The sequence below is a fragment of the Takifugu rubripes genome, chromosome 15 (genome assembly GCF_901000725.2).
Source record: "Takifugu rubripes chromosome 15, fTakRub1.2, whole genome shotgun sequence".
Classification (NCBI taxonomy): domain Eukaryota; kingdom Metazoa; phylum Chordata; class Actinopteri; order Tetraodontiformes; family Tetraodontidae; genus Takifugu; species Takifugu rubripes.
The window spans coordinates 11,017,620-11,034,338 of NC_042299.1; the positions used below are offsets into that span (position 1 = coordinate 11,017,620).

At 43.2% G+C, this 16,719-nt stretch overlaps 3 protein-coding genes and 1 non-coding gene across 4 annotated transcripts; all 4 read left to right on the forward strand.

Annotated features, from left to right (window-relative positions):
• The first annotated feature begins 702 nt into the window (after positions 1-702).
• On the forward strand, positions 703-3,097 carry LOC115252810 (olfactory receptor 1496-like). Its single transcript, XM_029849003.1, has 2 exons — positions 703-1,553; positions 1,632-3,097. Exon 2 carries the CDS (start codon positions 1,649-1,651, stop codon positions 2,618-2,620), a length of 972 nt encoding a protein of 323 aa, XP_029704863.1. The 5' UTR covers positions 703-1,553; positions 1,632-1,648; the 3' UTR covers positions 2,621-3,097.
• Positions 3,098-5,973: 2,876 nt separating this feature from the next.
• Positions 5,974-7,217, forward strand: LOC101064079 (olfactory receptor 8). The gene is made up of 2 exons (XM_003980012.2): positions 5,974-6,090; positions 6,169-7,217. Exon 2 carries the CDS (start codon positions 6,186-6,188, stop codon positions 7,155-7,157), a length of 972 nt encoding a protein of 323 aa, XP_003980061.2. The 5' UTR covers positions 5,974-6,090; positions 6,169-6,185; the 3' UTR covers positions 7,158-7,217.
• A 3,391-nt stretch (positions 7,218-10,608) lies between these two features.
• Positions 10,609-10,694, forward strand: trnay-gua (transfer RNA tyrosine (anticodon GUA)). Its single transcript is given in 2 exon segments — positions 10,609-10,645; positions 10,659-10,694. It is a non-coding gene; the product is annotated as a tRNA-Tyr (tRNA).
• Positions 10,695-14,477: 3,783 nt separating this feature from the next.
• LOC101072974 (olfactory receptor 24) lies at positions 14,478-15,714 on the forward strand. The gene is made up of 2 exons (XM_003979344.2): positions 14,478-14,535; positions 14,614-15,714. Exon 2 carries the CDS (start codon positions 14,631-14,633, stop codon positions 15,600-15,602), a length of 972 nt encoding a protein of 323 aa, XP_003979393.1. The 5' UTR covers positions 14,478-14,535; positions 14,614-14,630; the 3' UTR covers positions 15,603-15,714.
• Positions 15,715-16,719: the final 1,005 nt, after the last annotated feature.

Consider the following 16,719-nt stretch of genomic DNA (forward strand, 5'->3'; position numbering starts at 1 on the left):
TCAAACAGATCCACCCAGAAAAAGGTACGAATAAGAAGCAAGAATACAAAAAAGTTCGCTGTTAACTCAATATTACTCGTTGTATTCTTAATAAATTAACACTTGCCATGCCTAGAATATATTCACAGAACTGAGAAATATATTTAATATCAATGTTGGTATACATGAAGGTTGTGTGGGATTTTAAGTAATTGCAGATGCAGACTGAAACTACTTTAAAACTGAAACAAACAATTCGATTGCATAACCTCCAATGTGGGTTTTGCTCATGCGATTTCCTGCACCATTATATACTTTTTGTTTAACATATAACATTTTTATTTATTTGATTTACAACACTTGAAAGCACCCCCCCCCCCCAAAAAAATCAATGTAAAATAAGAATTTTGGGTTGCAAAACAAATGTAATACATGGTTACTGTTGTGGCTGTCCTCCACAGGGACAGGATGGCATCCCCTTCCCCCCACGACCGCAGCCGTAAAGATGATCAGGATGAGGATGACCCCGTGGATCAGATGATATCCCGCACCGGCTGTGCTGAGCTCCATTATGCAGTGCAGGAGTGCATGGCTGAACACCAGGACTGGCGTGTGTGTCAGAAGCAGGTTCAGACTTTCAAAGACTGCATGATACATTTCCAAAATGCCCGGAAAGAACAGCTGAGGAAGCAGCACCCAGCCTCAAATCAGTCTTCACCAAGCTGAATTCCCCTGAGGTGGAACCACTGTCTAGTTAAAGTTGTTTAAAATTATAATTATTTGTTAGGAAACGGGAGTTAATCTTGGTATAGTGCCTCTATTGTACTTGGGTACATTGCAAATGAAAAACATTTTTTGTAATAAATGCCTCAGTCTAGATTGAAAAGGAATGAAAATGTTTGCAGTTGTTGCATCATATATATATATATATATATATATATATTATATGTTGTTTACATATATATATATAATCTAAAGTGTATTTCTTGTGAAAATACATATATATATATATATATATATGTTTCTTTTATTTTAAATAACAGTGCATCATCAACAGGCTGTGATTATTTGTCTACATTAAAATCAATCTATAATGGCATTGAAATGGAATGAATTTGATATATAAAATAATATCAGTCATCAAAAATGGATTTCTTGTGAAAATAAATCAGAAATAATTTAAGTTCATGGAAAATGTGTATTTTTCCCTCACATAGAGCACCTGTTTATTGTTTTGTTCACACATAATTTCCCTGGTGTAGGATTCTTATTTGAGGAAATGTAAACTGGTGACGGTTGTTTGATAATGATGTAATTGTTGAAGGCACCTGAGTGCTGTTTTTAAGCTATGGTATTGAAACAAATAGAGGGTTAATTAGATGGTTGAGCAGAGAAGAAGCTTAATGAGAGCCAGATACCGCCCTTCCTGGTGCAAGTTCATTAAAAGAGTGTTTTGAGCTGAAATCTTTGTCTCCAGAGGTGAGTGACTCTCGTATATAAACCCAACTGCAGACAAAACAGCTGTGCAGTCAAGGCTGCATTAAACAGATCTGAGCCATCGGACCGGCCAGCAGGTGAGTCACATCAAGTCCTGGAGAATGAGTCAAAGTTGTGCTGATGCTGTGGTGTGAACTGCTTTCTGGATTGTGCAGGTTTGTGGAGTCCAGCTATGTCTCTGCTGCGGACCGTCTCAAACGGCTCCATCATCATTCACCCTCCAGGCTTCTACGTCGTTGGATTCGAGACGTTTCCCCACATCCGCTTCTACTTCATCTTCCTGGCGTTTGTCTATGTGGTCACGGTGTTCTTCAACTGTTTGCTGATCTACGTAATCGTCTCTAATCGTTGTTTACACACTCCCAAGTTTTTGGCCGTGGTCAACCTGGCTGTCATCGACATTGTCCTGAATTCCACCACCATCCCCAGCATGATCAAGACATTTCTCCTGAAGGACAACTTTTTCCCCTTCAACATCTGCCTCTTGCAGATGTTCGTCTATTACTCCTCTATCAGCTTAGAGTCTTTTGCGCTGGCGATCCTGGCCTACGACAGGCTGATCGCAATATGCTTCCCTCTGCAGCAGAACTCCATCAACACCCTGCGGAGCATGTCCTGCATTGTGGCCGTGACCTGGTCTTACTCACTGGGCCTCGGAGCGTTCTCAACAGGTATAATGACACGGCTGTCTTTTTGCAAGTCCGTCACAGTGCGCAGCTACTTCTGTGACTATGCGCCGACGTTTCGACTCGCCTGCAACGACTACACGCTGCACTGGGCCCTGTCGTCGACCGCATCCGTCGTGAATCTCGTTGTGCCTTTTACTTTTATCATACTGACCTACGCCGCTATCCTGGTCACCCTGTTCTTGATGAAGTCGGTCAACAGCAGGATGAAAGCTCTCAGTACCTGCGTGGAGCATCTTGTCCTGGTTGCTATATTTTATATCCCATTGTTCACCATTTTCATCCTCGGCTTTTACGTGCGGGTGATCGACGCCGATCAGCGCGTCTTGAGTCTGTCTCTGGCCTCCTGCATCCCCCCCTGCGTCAACCCCATAATTTACTCTCTGAAAACCAGGGAGATTAAGATCAGAGCCGTGGCCCTGATTAGAAAAAACAAAATTAAGGTGATGAAATTTTAACTCTGCACATGTGTCATCTGTGGTTCCGAAGATGTCGTCAGGATCAACAAAGTCAAAAGTCGCTCGTGTTTAAACGTATAAAATATGAATGTATTTGCATATTTGTGACATTACTCAGCAGACAAACATTTAGATTGTGACAATTTTAACAGCTAAAACAGTTTTTAGTAGAACACGAGGGAAGTTGACAGATACTTTTTGCAAATGATGCAATGCAAAGATTAAATCCTCACTTCTACCATAATTAAAATTTTGCCTGCATCAGAATCGTGTTTTATTATTAAATATATCACACGTTTGTTCTATTAATTTTTGGTAAATATGTAATTTCGATATTTTGCCCATTCTGTCACATCAGCATTTAAATCGGTAAATGTGGAGAGCATCTTGCCGAAATTTACTGAGAAAACAGCACAGCCACAGCTATCACGATAATCCAAGCACGTTTCTATCATTTAATATTAGAATTTATCAATGTTCATTACTGTATGAGGGGTTTTATTTCCCAAACTTTGTCACGTTGAAAGACAATAAAGATACACTGAAAAATATGCGTGTTCTTTTGTTCTTCTCTAAAAAAAAATCCATCTCATACCAAGGTCACACAACAATGTAATTTAAATATCTATCTAACTTGTGTTGCTGGTGCTGTTCATGATACTGGTGGCGGTACCGGTCCCGGTGCTGCGGTGCTGCGTTGGTATATAAACAGCAGTACCACAGACTGTCAGTAGATGTGAGTGTTAAGTGTCTTTAGTTTGAGAACAAAAACGCGTAAAAATCGCTCGTTAAACGTAACTATACAGTATATATTTATCATGTTGATCATCATCATTGTTCTCTAAGTATAACCTTGGATAGCAGTTGGTAGAGCGGAGGACTGTAGCGGAGTAACAGGCATCCTTAGGTCGCTGGTTCAAATCCGGCTCGAAGGACATTTTTAAGTTACTGTTTTTACGTCAAAGGCTGCGGAGTAATCAACGGTGCAAGAGAACAAGATACATAAACACATGAAATACATTATTGTTTTACTAATAATCGCATGTAAACATTCAATGTCTTTGTCACTTTTGGGGGGGTTTTGTTTTTCATTAATCCAGCATGTTTGCAGAAAGACTGAATCAAATCTGTTATTAATGCAGAATAAATGAACCTGGCTGAGAGAAGAAAAAATAATCATCCAGCAGCACATCGAGGTGGTGATGAGAAATGTAGGTTTCGTGTCATTGTTCCCCTGAATCCCACGTTGCACATTGTGTGCTGACAGAGTTTATTATCAAAGTGTCTGTCAAGATGTGCACACTCTGCTATAAAAGAGATAGATAGATAGATAGATAGATAGATAGATAGATAGATAGATAGATAGATAGATAGATAGATAGATAGATAGATAGATAGATAGATAGATAGATAGATAGATAGATAGATAGATAGATAGATAGATGATTCTCCGTAGTTAGTGTGGCCCCCACGTGCTTGTACGCCTGACTGACAATGGCATGCTCCTAATGAGACGACGAATGGTGTCCTGGGGGATCTCCTTCCAGATCTGCATCACTGAGCTCGAGGATCAACCTGGCGGCGCCGGATGGACCTAAAGATAATGTCCCAGAGGTGTTCTGTTGGGTTTAGGTCAGGTGAACATGGGGGCCAGTCAATGGTATCAATTCCTTCATCCTCCAGGAACTGCCTGCATACTCTAGCTACATGAGGTCGGGCATTGTCGTGGAGCAGGAGGAACCCAGGTCCCACTGCACCAGCGTAGCTTCTGACAATGGGTCCAAGGATTAATAGCAGTCAGGGTGCCATTATCTAACCTGTGCATCCTTCCAGGGATATGCCTCCCCAGGCCATCGCTGACCCACCACCAAACCGGTCATGCTGAATGATGTTGAGGGCAGCATAACGTTCTCCACGGCATCTCCAGACCCTTTCACGTCTGTCGCATGTGCTCAGGTTGAACCTGCTCTCATCGGTGAAGAGCACAGGGCGCCAGTGGCATAGTTGCCAATTCTGGTGGTCTATGGCAAATGCCAATCGAGCTCTACGGTGCCGGGCAGTGAGCACAGGGCCCACTACAGGACGTCGGGCCTTCAGGCCACCCTCATGGAGCCTGTTTCTGATTGTTTGGTCAGAAACATTCACATTAGTAGACGGCTGGAGGTCATTTTGTAGGGCTCTGGCAGTGCTCATCCTGTTCCTCCTTGCACAAAGGAGCAGATACTGATCCTGCTGAGGGTTTGTGGACCTCCTACGGCCCTGTCCAGCTCTCCTGGAGTAACTATCTGTCCCCTGGAATCTCCTCCATGCTCTTGAGACTGTGCTGGGAGACACAGCAAATCTTCTTGCAACAGCACGTATTGATGTGCCATCCTGGAGTAGTTGGACTGCTTGTGCAACCTCTGTAGCGTCCAGGTACCGCACCATGCTATCAACAGAGATGTTGATCCAAGCCAATGATAACTACAGCAGTAGAATGTCAGTCAGTAAAAAATCAGCCAAAAGAGATGAGGAGGGAAAAAAGTGGCCTCAACCTGGAAAGCCCTTCCTGTTTTGGGGGCTGTCTCGTTGTTGCTCCTCTGATGCTCCTGTTTTTGATTTAATTAACAAAAAGCAGCAGAAACTGATTAACAGCCCCGTCTGCTGTTTAACTGACCAGATCAATATCCCAGAAGTTTGACTGATAGGTTGCTATACTCTGATTAAAAAGTGTTCCACTAATTTGTTTGAGTAGTATACATATATGTATACATATATATATGTTTCTTTTATTTTAAATAACAGTTCATATATATACTGATCCTGTGTATAATCGTTGTTTATATATATATATATACATACATATATATATAACATATATATATAAAAACACACACACACACACACATATATATATATGTTTCTTTTATTTTAAATAACAGTGCATCATCAACAGGCTGTGATTATTTGTCTACATTAAAATCAATCTATAATGGCATTGAAATGGAATGAATTTGATATATAAAATAATATCAGTCATCAAAAATGGATTTCTTGTGAAAATAAATCAGAAATAATTTAAGTTCATGGAAAATGTGTATTTTTCCCTCACATAGAGCACCTGTTTATTGTTTTGTTCACACATAATTTCCCTGGTGTAGGATGCTTATTTGAGGAAATGTAAACTGTTGACGGTTGTTTGATAATGATGTAATTGTTGAAGGCACCTGAGTGCTGTTTGTAAGTTCTGGTTTTGAAACAAGGATAAATAAATGTGCCATCAGAGGATTAATTAGATGGTTGAGCAGAGAAGAAGCTTAATGAGAGCCAGATACCGCCCTTCCTGGTGCAAGTTCATTAAAAGAGTGTTTTGAGCTGAAATCTTTGTCTCCAGAGGTGAGTGACTCTAGTATATAAAACCAAGTGCAGACAAAACAGCTGTGCAGTCAAGGCTGCATTAAACAGATCTGAGCCATCGGACCGGCCAGCAGGTGAGTCACATCAAGTCCTGGAGAATGAGTCAAAGTTGTGCTGATGCTGTGGTGTGAACTGCTTTCTGGATTGTGCAGGTTTGTGGAGTCCAGCTATGTTTCTGCTGCGGACCGTCTCAAACGGCTCCATCATCATTCACCCTCCAGGCTTCTACGTCGTTGGATTCGAGGTGTTTCCCCACATCCGCTTCTACTTCATCTTCCTGGCGTTTGTCTATGTGGTCACGGTGTTCTTCAACTGTTTGCTGATCTACGTAATCGTCTCTAATCGTTGTTTACACACTCCCAAGTTTTTGGCCGTGGTCAACCTGGCTGTCATCGACATTGTCCTGAATTCCACCACCATCCCCAGCATGATCAAGACATTTCTCCTGAAGGACAACTTTTTCCCCTTCAACATCTGCCTCTTGCAGATGTTCGTCTATTACTCCTTTATCACTTTAGAGTCTTTTGCGCTGGCGATCCTGGCCTACGACAGGCTGATCGCAATATGCTTCCCTCTGCAGCAGAACTCCATCAACACCCTGCGGAGCATGTCCTGCATTGTGGCCGTGACCTGGTCTTACTCACTGGGCCTCGGAGCGTTCTCAACAGGTATAATGACATGGCTGTCTTTTTGCAAGTCCGTCACAGTGCGCAGCTACTTCTGTGACTATGCGCCGACGTTTCGACTCGCCTGCAACGACTACACGCTGCACTGGGCCCTGTCGTCGACCGCATCCGTCGTGAATCTCGTTGCGCATTTTGCTTTTATCCTGCTGACCTACGCCGCTATCCTGGTCACCCTGTTCTCGATGAAGTCGGTCAACAGCAGGATGAAAGCTCTCGGTACCTGCGTGGAACATCTTGTCCTGGTTGCTATATTTTATATCCCATTGTTCATTATTTTCCTCTTCGGCTTTTACGTGCGGGTGATCGACGCCGATCAGCGCGTCTTGAGTCTGTCTCTGGCCTCCTGCATCCCCCCCTGCGTCAACCCCATAATTTACTCTCTGAAAACCAGGGAGATTAAAATCAGAGCCGTGGCCCTGATTAGAAAAAACAAAATTAAGGTGATGAAGTTTTAATCCTGCACATGTGTCATCTGCGGTTCCGAAGATGTCGTCAGGATCAACAAAGTCAAAAGTCGCACATGGTTAACGTATAAAATATGAATGTATTTGCATATTTGTGACATTACTCAGCAGACAAACCTTTAGATTGTGACCATTTTAACAGCTAAAACAGTTTTTAGCAGAACACGAGGGAAGTTGACAGATACCTGCAAATGATGCAATGCAAAGATTAAATCCTCACTTCTACCATAATTAAAATTGTGCCTGCATCAGAATCGTGTTTTATTATTAAATATATCACATGTTTGTTCTATTAATTTTTGGTAAAAATGTAATTTCGATGTTTTGCGCTTTCTGTCATTTAATCCGATAAATGTGGAGAGCATCTTGCCGAGATTTACTGACAAAACAGCACAGCCACAGCTATCACGATAATCCAAGCACGTTTCTATCATTTAATATTAGAATTTATCAATGTTCATGACTGTATGAGGGGTTTTATTTCCCAAACTTTGTCACATTGAAAGACGATAAAGATACACTGAAAAATATGCGTGTTCTTTTGTTCTTCTCTAAAAAAAAATCCATCTCATACCAAGGTCACACAACAATGTAATTTAAATGTAAATATCTATCTAACTTGTGTTGCTGGTGCTGTTCATGATACTGGTGGCGGTACCGGTACCGGTGCTGCGTTGGTATATAAACAGCAGTACCACAGACGGTCAGTAGATGTCAGTGTTTTCATTAGTTTGAGAACAAAAAGGCGGAAAGATCGCTCATTAAACGTAACTATCGATATTTCTCGTGTTGATCATCTAATAACACACAGGATTTCCACAGGATTTTACTGTAAATGTAACCTTCGATGGCGCTACCCGACGAGCAAAAGCTGTATAAGCCCGCGTCGACGATTCAGAAATTCGAAAGCCAATCGTCTGCGCGATTCAATCTTTCAACAGCCAATCATCTGCTCTTTTCAGTCTTTCAACAACCAATCGTCTGCGTGTTTCAATCTTTCAACAGCCAAACATCTTCGCGATTCAATCTTTCTACAGTGTTCCCCGCCTTAAATTAAACTGCGGTCTCAATCTTTGGAAAAGCCAATCGATCCTCGAGTTGATTTATTATTTAAAAGTCTGCCCGCTGTTTATTCCGGACGTCTCCGTGGATTTTGACAAGGTACGTGCGCAAATTGAGGTCTGTTATTCGTTAAGTTTTTTTTTTTTTATTTCACATAAAATATCACCGTAAATGCTTAATGCAATATGTCCAAGTCATGTCAGGCATTTGTAACGCTAATGTAACTTGAACATCGGGAATTTTGCAATAAAGTTTGTGCAGTTGCTGCCGGAGCTTTAGCTGGTTGTATTTTCTTCTGCCGATGAAATTGCTTGTTTTCTTTGGCGGTTGTACGCTGGAGTGCGTCGTTTCTAAATACTTGTTATGTTATAACATTATGTTATGTTATGTTATAACATGACAGAAAATGTCTACCAAAAAAACTCACAAGGCCATGGATGACCAAGAGTGGCTGTCGCGCCTGAGGTCATTTGCCACCACAGGCGTCTGGCCATCACCTTCAGGCAACAGGCCTGCTCCCAGGCAAAAGAAGTGGCATGACCTTTACACTAAGGTAAAACGACCAACCAAAAACGACCTACATTAATCATTTCAGATAGCAGACTACATTTTTCCCTCAGGTATAGACAGAAAGGATATAATCTATCGAGATTTATAACTATTAGCAGGATAAAAATCCCTCGGAAGAACTTAACACGGTGAACTGTTACATTCAGTAGGGTGTTTACACATTTATTAGTCAGCTATTATGTTATGTGAAACAAGAGTAAGATGTGCCTCCACCACCTCCAGCAGTGCCTCCACCACCTCCAGCAGTGCCTCCTCCACCTCCAGCTGTGCCTCCTCCACCTCCAGCAGTGCCTCCACCACCTCCAGCAGTGCCTCCTCCACCTTCAGCTGTGCCTCCTCCACCTCCAGCTGTGCCTCCTCCACCTCCAGCAGTGCCTCCACCACCTCCAGCAGTGCCTCCACCACCTCCAGCAGTGCCTCCTCCACCTTCAGCCTTGTCTCCTCCACCTCAAGCAGTGAATCCTCCACCTTCAGCCGTGCCTCCTCCACCTTCAGCCGTGCCTCCTCCACCTCCAGCAGTGCCTCCTCCACCTTCAGCCGTGCCTCCTCCACCTTCAGCCGTGCCTCCTCCACCTTCAGCCGTGCCTCCTCCACCTCCAGCATGGCCTCCTCCACCTTCAGCATGGCCTCCTCCACCTTCAGCTCTGCTTCCTCTTCAGTCATCTACAGTTTTGCTTCAGCCTTCTTCCACATCCTCTTCACAACAGGTTGTAAGTGATAAATAAATACATTCTCAGTCGATCCATCTATCTGTCAGCAAGAATTTAAGTAGTAACAAGGAAACTGTGATGCCAGAGAACCTAAATATCAGTTTTTATTTTCCATTGATACAACTACGAAATTACTGTAAAACTTGCAGTATGTATGTTGTAATATTGTTACTTTTAATATGCTTATCTCTGTGGGCTGTTCTGCCCTTTGAGTTCCACTGCAAGTTTTACAGCTTATTTCGTAGTTGTATTAATGTTTCATTGGGGTTTTGTTTTGTTTCTTTGACAATTTCAGCTGTATAAATGCTTAAATGTGAATGTCATCTTCTTCACAATTGTACATACATATTCTCTTTGTTATAAATTAAAAGTTTTACAAACCATTCCTACAAAAATAATTCTATCATTTTTGGGTCTGGATGGGATTCAAACTTCTGTCTTTCCTTCTCTTCTTCCCCATCTTATACTCACTTCTACCATAATTAAAATTTTGCCTGCATCACAATGGTGTTTTACTGTTAAATATATCACATGTTTGTTGTATTATGTATTGGTAAATATGTAATTTCGATATTTTGCCCATTCTGTCACATCAGCATTTAAATCGATAAATGTGGAGAGCATCTTGCCGAAATTTACTGACAAAACAGCACAGCCACAGCTATCCCAATAATTCAAGCACGTTTTTACCATTTAATATTAGAACTTATCAATGTTCATTACTGTATGAGGGGTTTTATTTCCCAAACTTTGTCACATTGAAAGACGATAAAGATACACTGAAAAATATGTGTGTTCTTTTGTTCTTCTCTAAAAAAAAATCCATCTCATACCAAGGTCACACAACAATGCAATTTAAATGTAAATATCTATCTAACTTGTGTTGCTGGTGCTGTTAATGATACTGGTGGCGGTACCGGTACCGGTGCTGCGTTGGTATATAAACAGCAGTACCACAGACGGCCAGTAGATGTCAGTGTTTTCTTTAGATTGAGAACATAAAGGCGGAAAGATCGCTCATTAAACATAACTATCGATAGTTATCGTGTTGATCATCTAATGGCACACAGGATTTACACAGGATTTTACTGTAAGTATAACCTTCGATAGCTCAGTTGGTAGAGCGGAGGACTGTAGCGGAATAACAGGCATCCTTAGGTCGCTGGTTCAAATCCGGCTCGAAGGACATTTTTAACTTCCTGTTTTTTAAGTCAAAGACTGCGGAGTAATCAACGGTGCAAGAGAACAATATACATAAACACATGAAAAACATTATTGTTTTACTAATAATCGCATGTAAACATTCAATGTCTTTGTCACTTTTTGGGGGATTTGTTTTTCATTAATCCAGCATGTTTGCAGAAAGACTGAATCATATCTGTTATTAATGCAGAATAAATGAACCTGGCTGAGAGAAGAAAAAAAAATCATCCAGCAGCACATCGAGGTGGTGATGAGAAATGTAGGTTTCGTGTCATTGTTCCCCTGAATCCCACGTTGCACATTGTGTGCTGACAGAGTTTATTATCAAAGTGTCTGTCAAGATGTGCACACTCTGCTATAAAAGAGATAGATAGATAGATAGATAGATAGATAGATAGATAGATAGATAGATAGATAGATAGATAGATAGATAGATGGATAGATGGATAGATAGATAGATAGATAGATAGATAGATAGATAGATGGATAGATGGATAGATAGATAGATAGATAGATAGATAGATAGATAGATAGATGGATAGATGGATAGATAGATACATGATTCTCTGTAGTTAGTGTGGCCCTCACGTGCTTGTACGCCTGACTGACAATGTCGGGGCATGCTCCTAATGAGACGACGAATGGTGTCCTGGGGGATCTCCTTCCAGATCTGCATCACTGAGCTCGAGGATCAACCGGGCGGCGCCGGACGGACCTATAGATAATGTCTCAGAGGTGTTCTATTGGGTTTAGGTCAGGTGAACATGGGGGCCAGTCAATGGTATCAATTCCTTCATCCTCCAGGAACTGCCTGCATACTCTAGCTACATGAGGTCGGGCATTGTCGTGGAGCAGGAGGAACCCAGGTCCCACTGCACCAGCATAGGTTCTGACAATGGGTCCAAGGATTAATAGCAGTCAGGGTGCCATTATCTAACCTGTGCATCCTTCCAGGGATATGCCTCCCCAGGCCATCGCTGACCCACCACCAAACCGGTCATGCTGAATGATGTTGAGGGCAGCATAACGTTCTCCACGGCATCTCCAGACCCTTTCACGTCTGTCGCATGTGCTCAGGTTGAACCTGCTCTCATCGGTGAAGAGCACAGGGCGCCAGTGGCATAGTTGCCAATTCTGGTGGTCTATGGCAAATGCCAATCGAGCTCTACGGTGCCGGGCAGTGAGCACAGGGCCCACTACAGGACGTTGGGCCTTCAGGCCACCCTCATGGAGCCTGTTTCTGATTGTTTGGTCAGAAACATTCACATTAGTAGACGGCTGGAGGTCATTTTGTAGGGCTCTGGCAGTGCTCATCCTGTTCCTCCTTGCACAAAGGAGCAGATACTGATCCTGCTGAGGGTTTTTGGACCTCCTACGGCCCTGTCCAGCTCTTCTGGAGTAACTACCTGTCTCCTGGAATCTCCTCCATGCTCTTGAGACTGTGCTGGGAGACACAGCAAATCTTCTTGCAACGGCACGTATTGATGTGCCATCCTGGAGGAGTTATTTATTTATTTACTTATTTTATTTTATTTATCTTATTCTAGTGTGGTGTTGATGTCTAGTGTTATGTTGAATGTCGCAGCGGCACACCATGACAAATTCCTAGTTTGTGTAATACTGTGTATTACATGAACAATGGCAATAAACCTTCTTCTGATTCTGATTCTGATTCTGAGTTGGACTGCTTGTGCAACCTCTGTAGCGTCCAGGTACCGCACCATGCTATCAACAGAGATGTTGATCCAAGCCAATAATAACTACAGCAGTAGAATGTCAGTCAGTAAAAAATCAGCCAAAAGAGATGAGGAGGGAAAAAAGTATCAGTGGCTTCAACCTGGAAAGCCCTTCCTGTTTTGGGGGCCATCTTGTTGTTGCCCCTCTGATGCTCCTGTTTTTGATTTCATTAACAACAAAGCAGCAGAAACTGATTAACAGCCCCCTCTGCTGTTTAACTGACCAGATCAATATCCCAGAAGTTTGACTGATAGGTTGCTATACTCTGATTAAAAGGTGTTCCACTAATTTTTTTGAGTAGTATACATATATCTATATCCATCCATCCATTCTCTACCGCTTATCCGGGGTCGGGTCGCGGGGGCAGCAGCCTAAGGAGAGAAGCCCAGACTTCCCTCTACCCAGCTATTTCTTCTAGCTCATCCAGAGGGATCCCCAGGCGTTCCCAGACCTCCCTGGTAAAGTCTATTCAGGGGTACTGGAGAGGAGGGTCCGCCGGATAGTCGAACCTCGGATTCAGGAGGAGCAATGTGGTTTTCGTCCTGGGCGTGGAACAGTGGACCAGCTCTCTCTCTCAGCAGGGTCTTCGAGGGTGCATGGGAGTTTGCCCAACCAGTCCACATGTGTTTTGTGGACTTGGAGAAGGCATTCGACTGTGTCCCTCGGGGGGTCCTGTGGGGGGTTCTCCGAGGAGCAATAGAGTATGGGGTGTCGGGCCCGCTGATACGGGCCGTCCGCTCCCTATACGATCGGTGCCAGAGTTTGGTCCGAATTGCTGGCAGTAAGTCGAACTCGTTTCCGGTGAGGGTTGGTCTCCGCCAGGGCTGCCCTTTGTTACCGATTCTGTTCATAATTTTTATGGACAGAATTTCTAGCTGCAGTCAGAGTGTTGAGGGGATCCGGTTTGGTGACCTCAGGATCGCGTCTCTGCTTTTTGCGGATGATGTGGTCCTGTTGGCGTCATCGGCCCGTGACCTCCAACTATCACTGGATCGGTTCGCCGCCGCATGTGAAGCGGCTGGGATGAGAATCAGCACCTCCAAATCCGAGGCCATGGTTCTCAACCGGAAAAAGGTGGAGTGCCTTCTCCGGGTCAAGGAGGAGATCCTGCCCCAAGTGGAGGAGTTCAAGTACCTCGGGGTCTTGTTCGCAAATGAGGGAAGAATGGAGCAGGAGATCGACAGGCGGATCGGTGCGGCATCCGCATTATGCACCGGTCCGTGGTGGTGAAGAGAGAGCTGAGCCGAAAGGCGAAGCTCTCGATTTACCGGTCGATCTTCGTTCCTACCCTCACCTATGGTCATGAGCTTTGGGCAATGACCGAAAGAACAAGATCACGGGTACAAGCGGCTGAAATGAGCTTCCTCCGTAGGGTGGCTGGGCTCTCCCTTAGAGATAGGGTGAGAAGTTCTGCCATCCGGGAGGAGCTCGGAGTAGAGTCGCTGCTCCTCCGCGTTGAGAGGAGCCAGATGAGGTGGCTTGGGCATCTAGTCTGGATGCCCCCTGGACGCCTCATATGTTTCTTTTATTTTAAATAACAGTGCATCAACAGGCTGTGATTATTTGTCTACATTAAAATCAATCTATAATGGCATTGAAATGGAATGAATTTGATATATAAAATAATATCAGTCATCAAAAATGGATTTCTTGTGAAAATAAATCAGAAATAATTTAAGTTCATGGAAAATGTGTATTTTTCCCTCACATAGAGCACCTGTTTATTGTTTTGTTCACACATAATTTCCCTGGTGTAGGATGCTTATTTGAGGAAATGTAAACTGGTGACGGTTGTTTGATAATGATGTAATTGTTGAAGGCGCCTGAGTGCTGTTTGTAATTTCTGGTTTTGAAACAAGGATAAATAAATGTGCCATCAGAGGATTAATTAGATGGTTGAGCAGAGAAGAAGCTTAATGAGAGCCAGATACCGCCCTTCCTGGTGCAAGTTCATTAAAAGAGTGTTTTGAGCTGAAATCTTTGTCTCCAGAGGTGAGTGACTCTCGTATATAAAACAAAGTGCAGACAAAACAGCTGTGCAGTCAAGGCTGCATTAAACAGATCTGAGCCATCGGACCGGCCAGCAGGTGAGTCACATCAAGTCCTGGAGAATGAGTCAAAGTTGTGCTGATGCTGTGGTGTGAACTGCTTTCTGGATTGTGCAGGTTTGTGGAGTCCAGCTATGTTTCTGCTGCGGACCGTCTCAAACGGCTCCATCATCATTCACCCTCCAGGCTTCTACGTCGTTGGATTCGAGGTGTTTCCCCACATCCGCTTCTACTTCATCTTCCTGGCGTTTGTCTATGTGGTCACGGTGTTCTTCAACTGTTTGCTGATCTACGTGATCGTCTCTAATCGTTGTTTACACACTCCCAAGTTTTTGGCCGTGGTCAACCTGGCTGTCATCGACATTGTCCTGAACTCCACCGCCATCCCCAGCATGATCAAGACATTTCTCCTGAAGGACAACTTTTTCCCCTTCAACATCTGCCTCTTGCAGATGTTCGTCTATTACTCCTTTATCATTTTAGAGTCTTATGCGCTGGCGATCCTGGCCTACGACAGGCTGATCGCAATATGCTTCCCTCTGCAGCAGAACTCCATCAACACCCTGCGGAGCATGTCCTGCATTGTGGCCGTGACCTGGTCTTACTCACTGGGCCTCGTAGCGTTCTCAACAGGTATAATGACACGGCTGTCTTTTTGCAAGTCCGTCACAGTGCGCAGCTACTTCTGTGACTATGCGCCGACGTTTCGACTCGCCTGCAACGACTACACGCTGCACTGGGCCGTGTCGTCGACCGCATCCGTCGTGAATCTCGTTGTGCCTTTTACTTTTATCCTGCTGACCTACGCCGCTATCCTGGTCACCCTGTTCTTGATGAAGTCGGTCAACAGCAGGATGAAAGCTCTCGGTACCTGCGTGGAGCATCTTGTCCTGGTTGCTATATTTTATATCCCATTGTTCACTATTTTCTTCTTCGGCTTTTACGTGCGGCTGATCGACGCCGATCAGCGCGTCTTGAGTCTGTCTCTGGCCTCCTGCATCCCCCCCTGCGTCAACCCCATAGTTTACTCTCTGAAAACCAGGGAGATTAAGATCAGAGCCGTGGCCCTGATTAGAAAAAGCAAAATTAAGGGGACGAAATTTTAATTAAGCACATGTGTCATCTGCGGTTCCGAAGATGTCGTCAAAATTGTCGTTTAAATTTTGCCTGCATCACAGTTGTGTTATTACAGTATTTAGTATATAGTGTTTATTATTAAATATATCACATGTTTGTTGTATTATGTATTGGTAAAAATGTAATTTCGATATTTTGCCCATTCTGTCACATCAGCATTTAAATCGATAAATGTGGAGAGCATCTTGCCGAAATTTACTGACAAAACAGCACAGCCACAGCTATCCCAATAATCCAAGCACGTTTTTACCATTTAATATTAGAATTTATCAATGTTCATTACTGTATGAGGGGTTTTATTTCCCAAACTTTGTCACATTGAAAGACGATAAAGATACACTGAAAAATATGCGTGTTCTTTTGTTCTTCTCGAAAAAAAAATCCATCTCATACCAAGGTCACACAACAATGCAATTTAAATGTAAATATCTATCTAACTTGTGTTGCTGGTGCTGTTAATGATACTGGTGAGTTAAAAATCGACGTTTTTAACTCACTGTTTTTAAGTCAAAGACTGCGGAGTAATCAACAATATGCATAATTATAAAGAGGTGAATGCTAAATTAATTTGCCATCATTTTTGGAAGTTAGTTGGTCAAGATGTTTGAAAACTTGTCCCAAATCATTAGAGTGCCACCAATAACAACAACATCTTGTATATTTGTGTGTTTTTGTGTAACGGTGAACATTTGGGCGGCACCGGTACCGGTGCTGCGTTGGTATATAAACAGCAGTACGACAGACGACCAGTAGATGTCAGTGTTTTCTTTAGATTGAGAACATAAAGACGGAAAGATCGCTCATTAAACGAAACTATCGATAGTTATCGTGTTGATCATCTAATGGCACACAGGATTTCCACAGGATTTTACTCTAAACATAACCTTCGATGGCGCTAACAGGCATCCTTAGGTCGCTGGTTCAAATCCGGCTCGAAGGACGTTTTTTACCCGACGAGCGAAAAGCTGTATAAACCCAGCCAGTCGCGTCGCCGATTCAATCTTTCAACAGCCAATCATCTTCGCGATTCAATCTTTCTACAGTGTTCCCCGCCTTAAATTAAACTGCGGTCTCAATCTTTGGAAA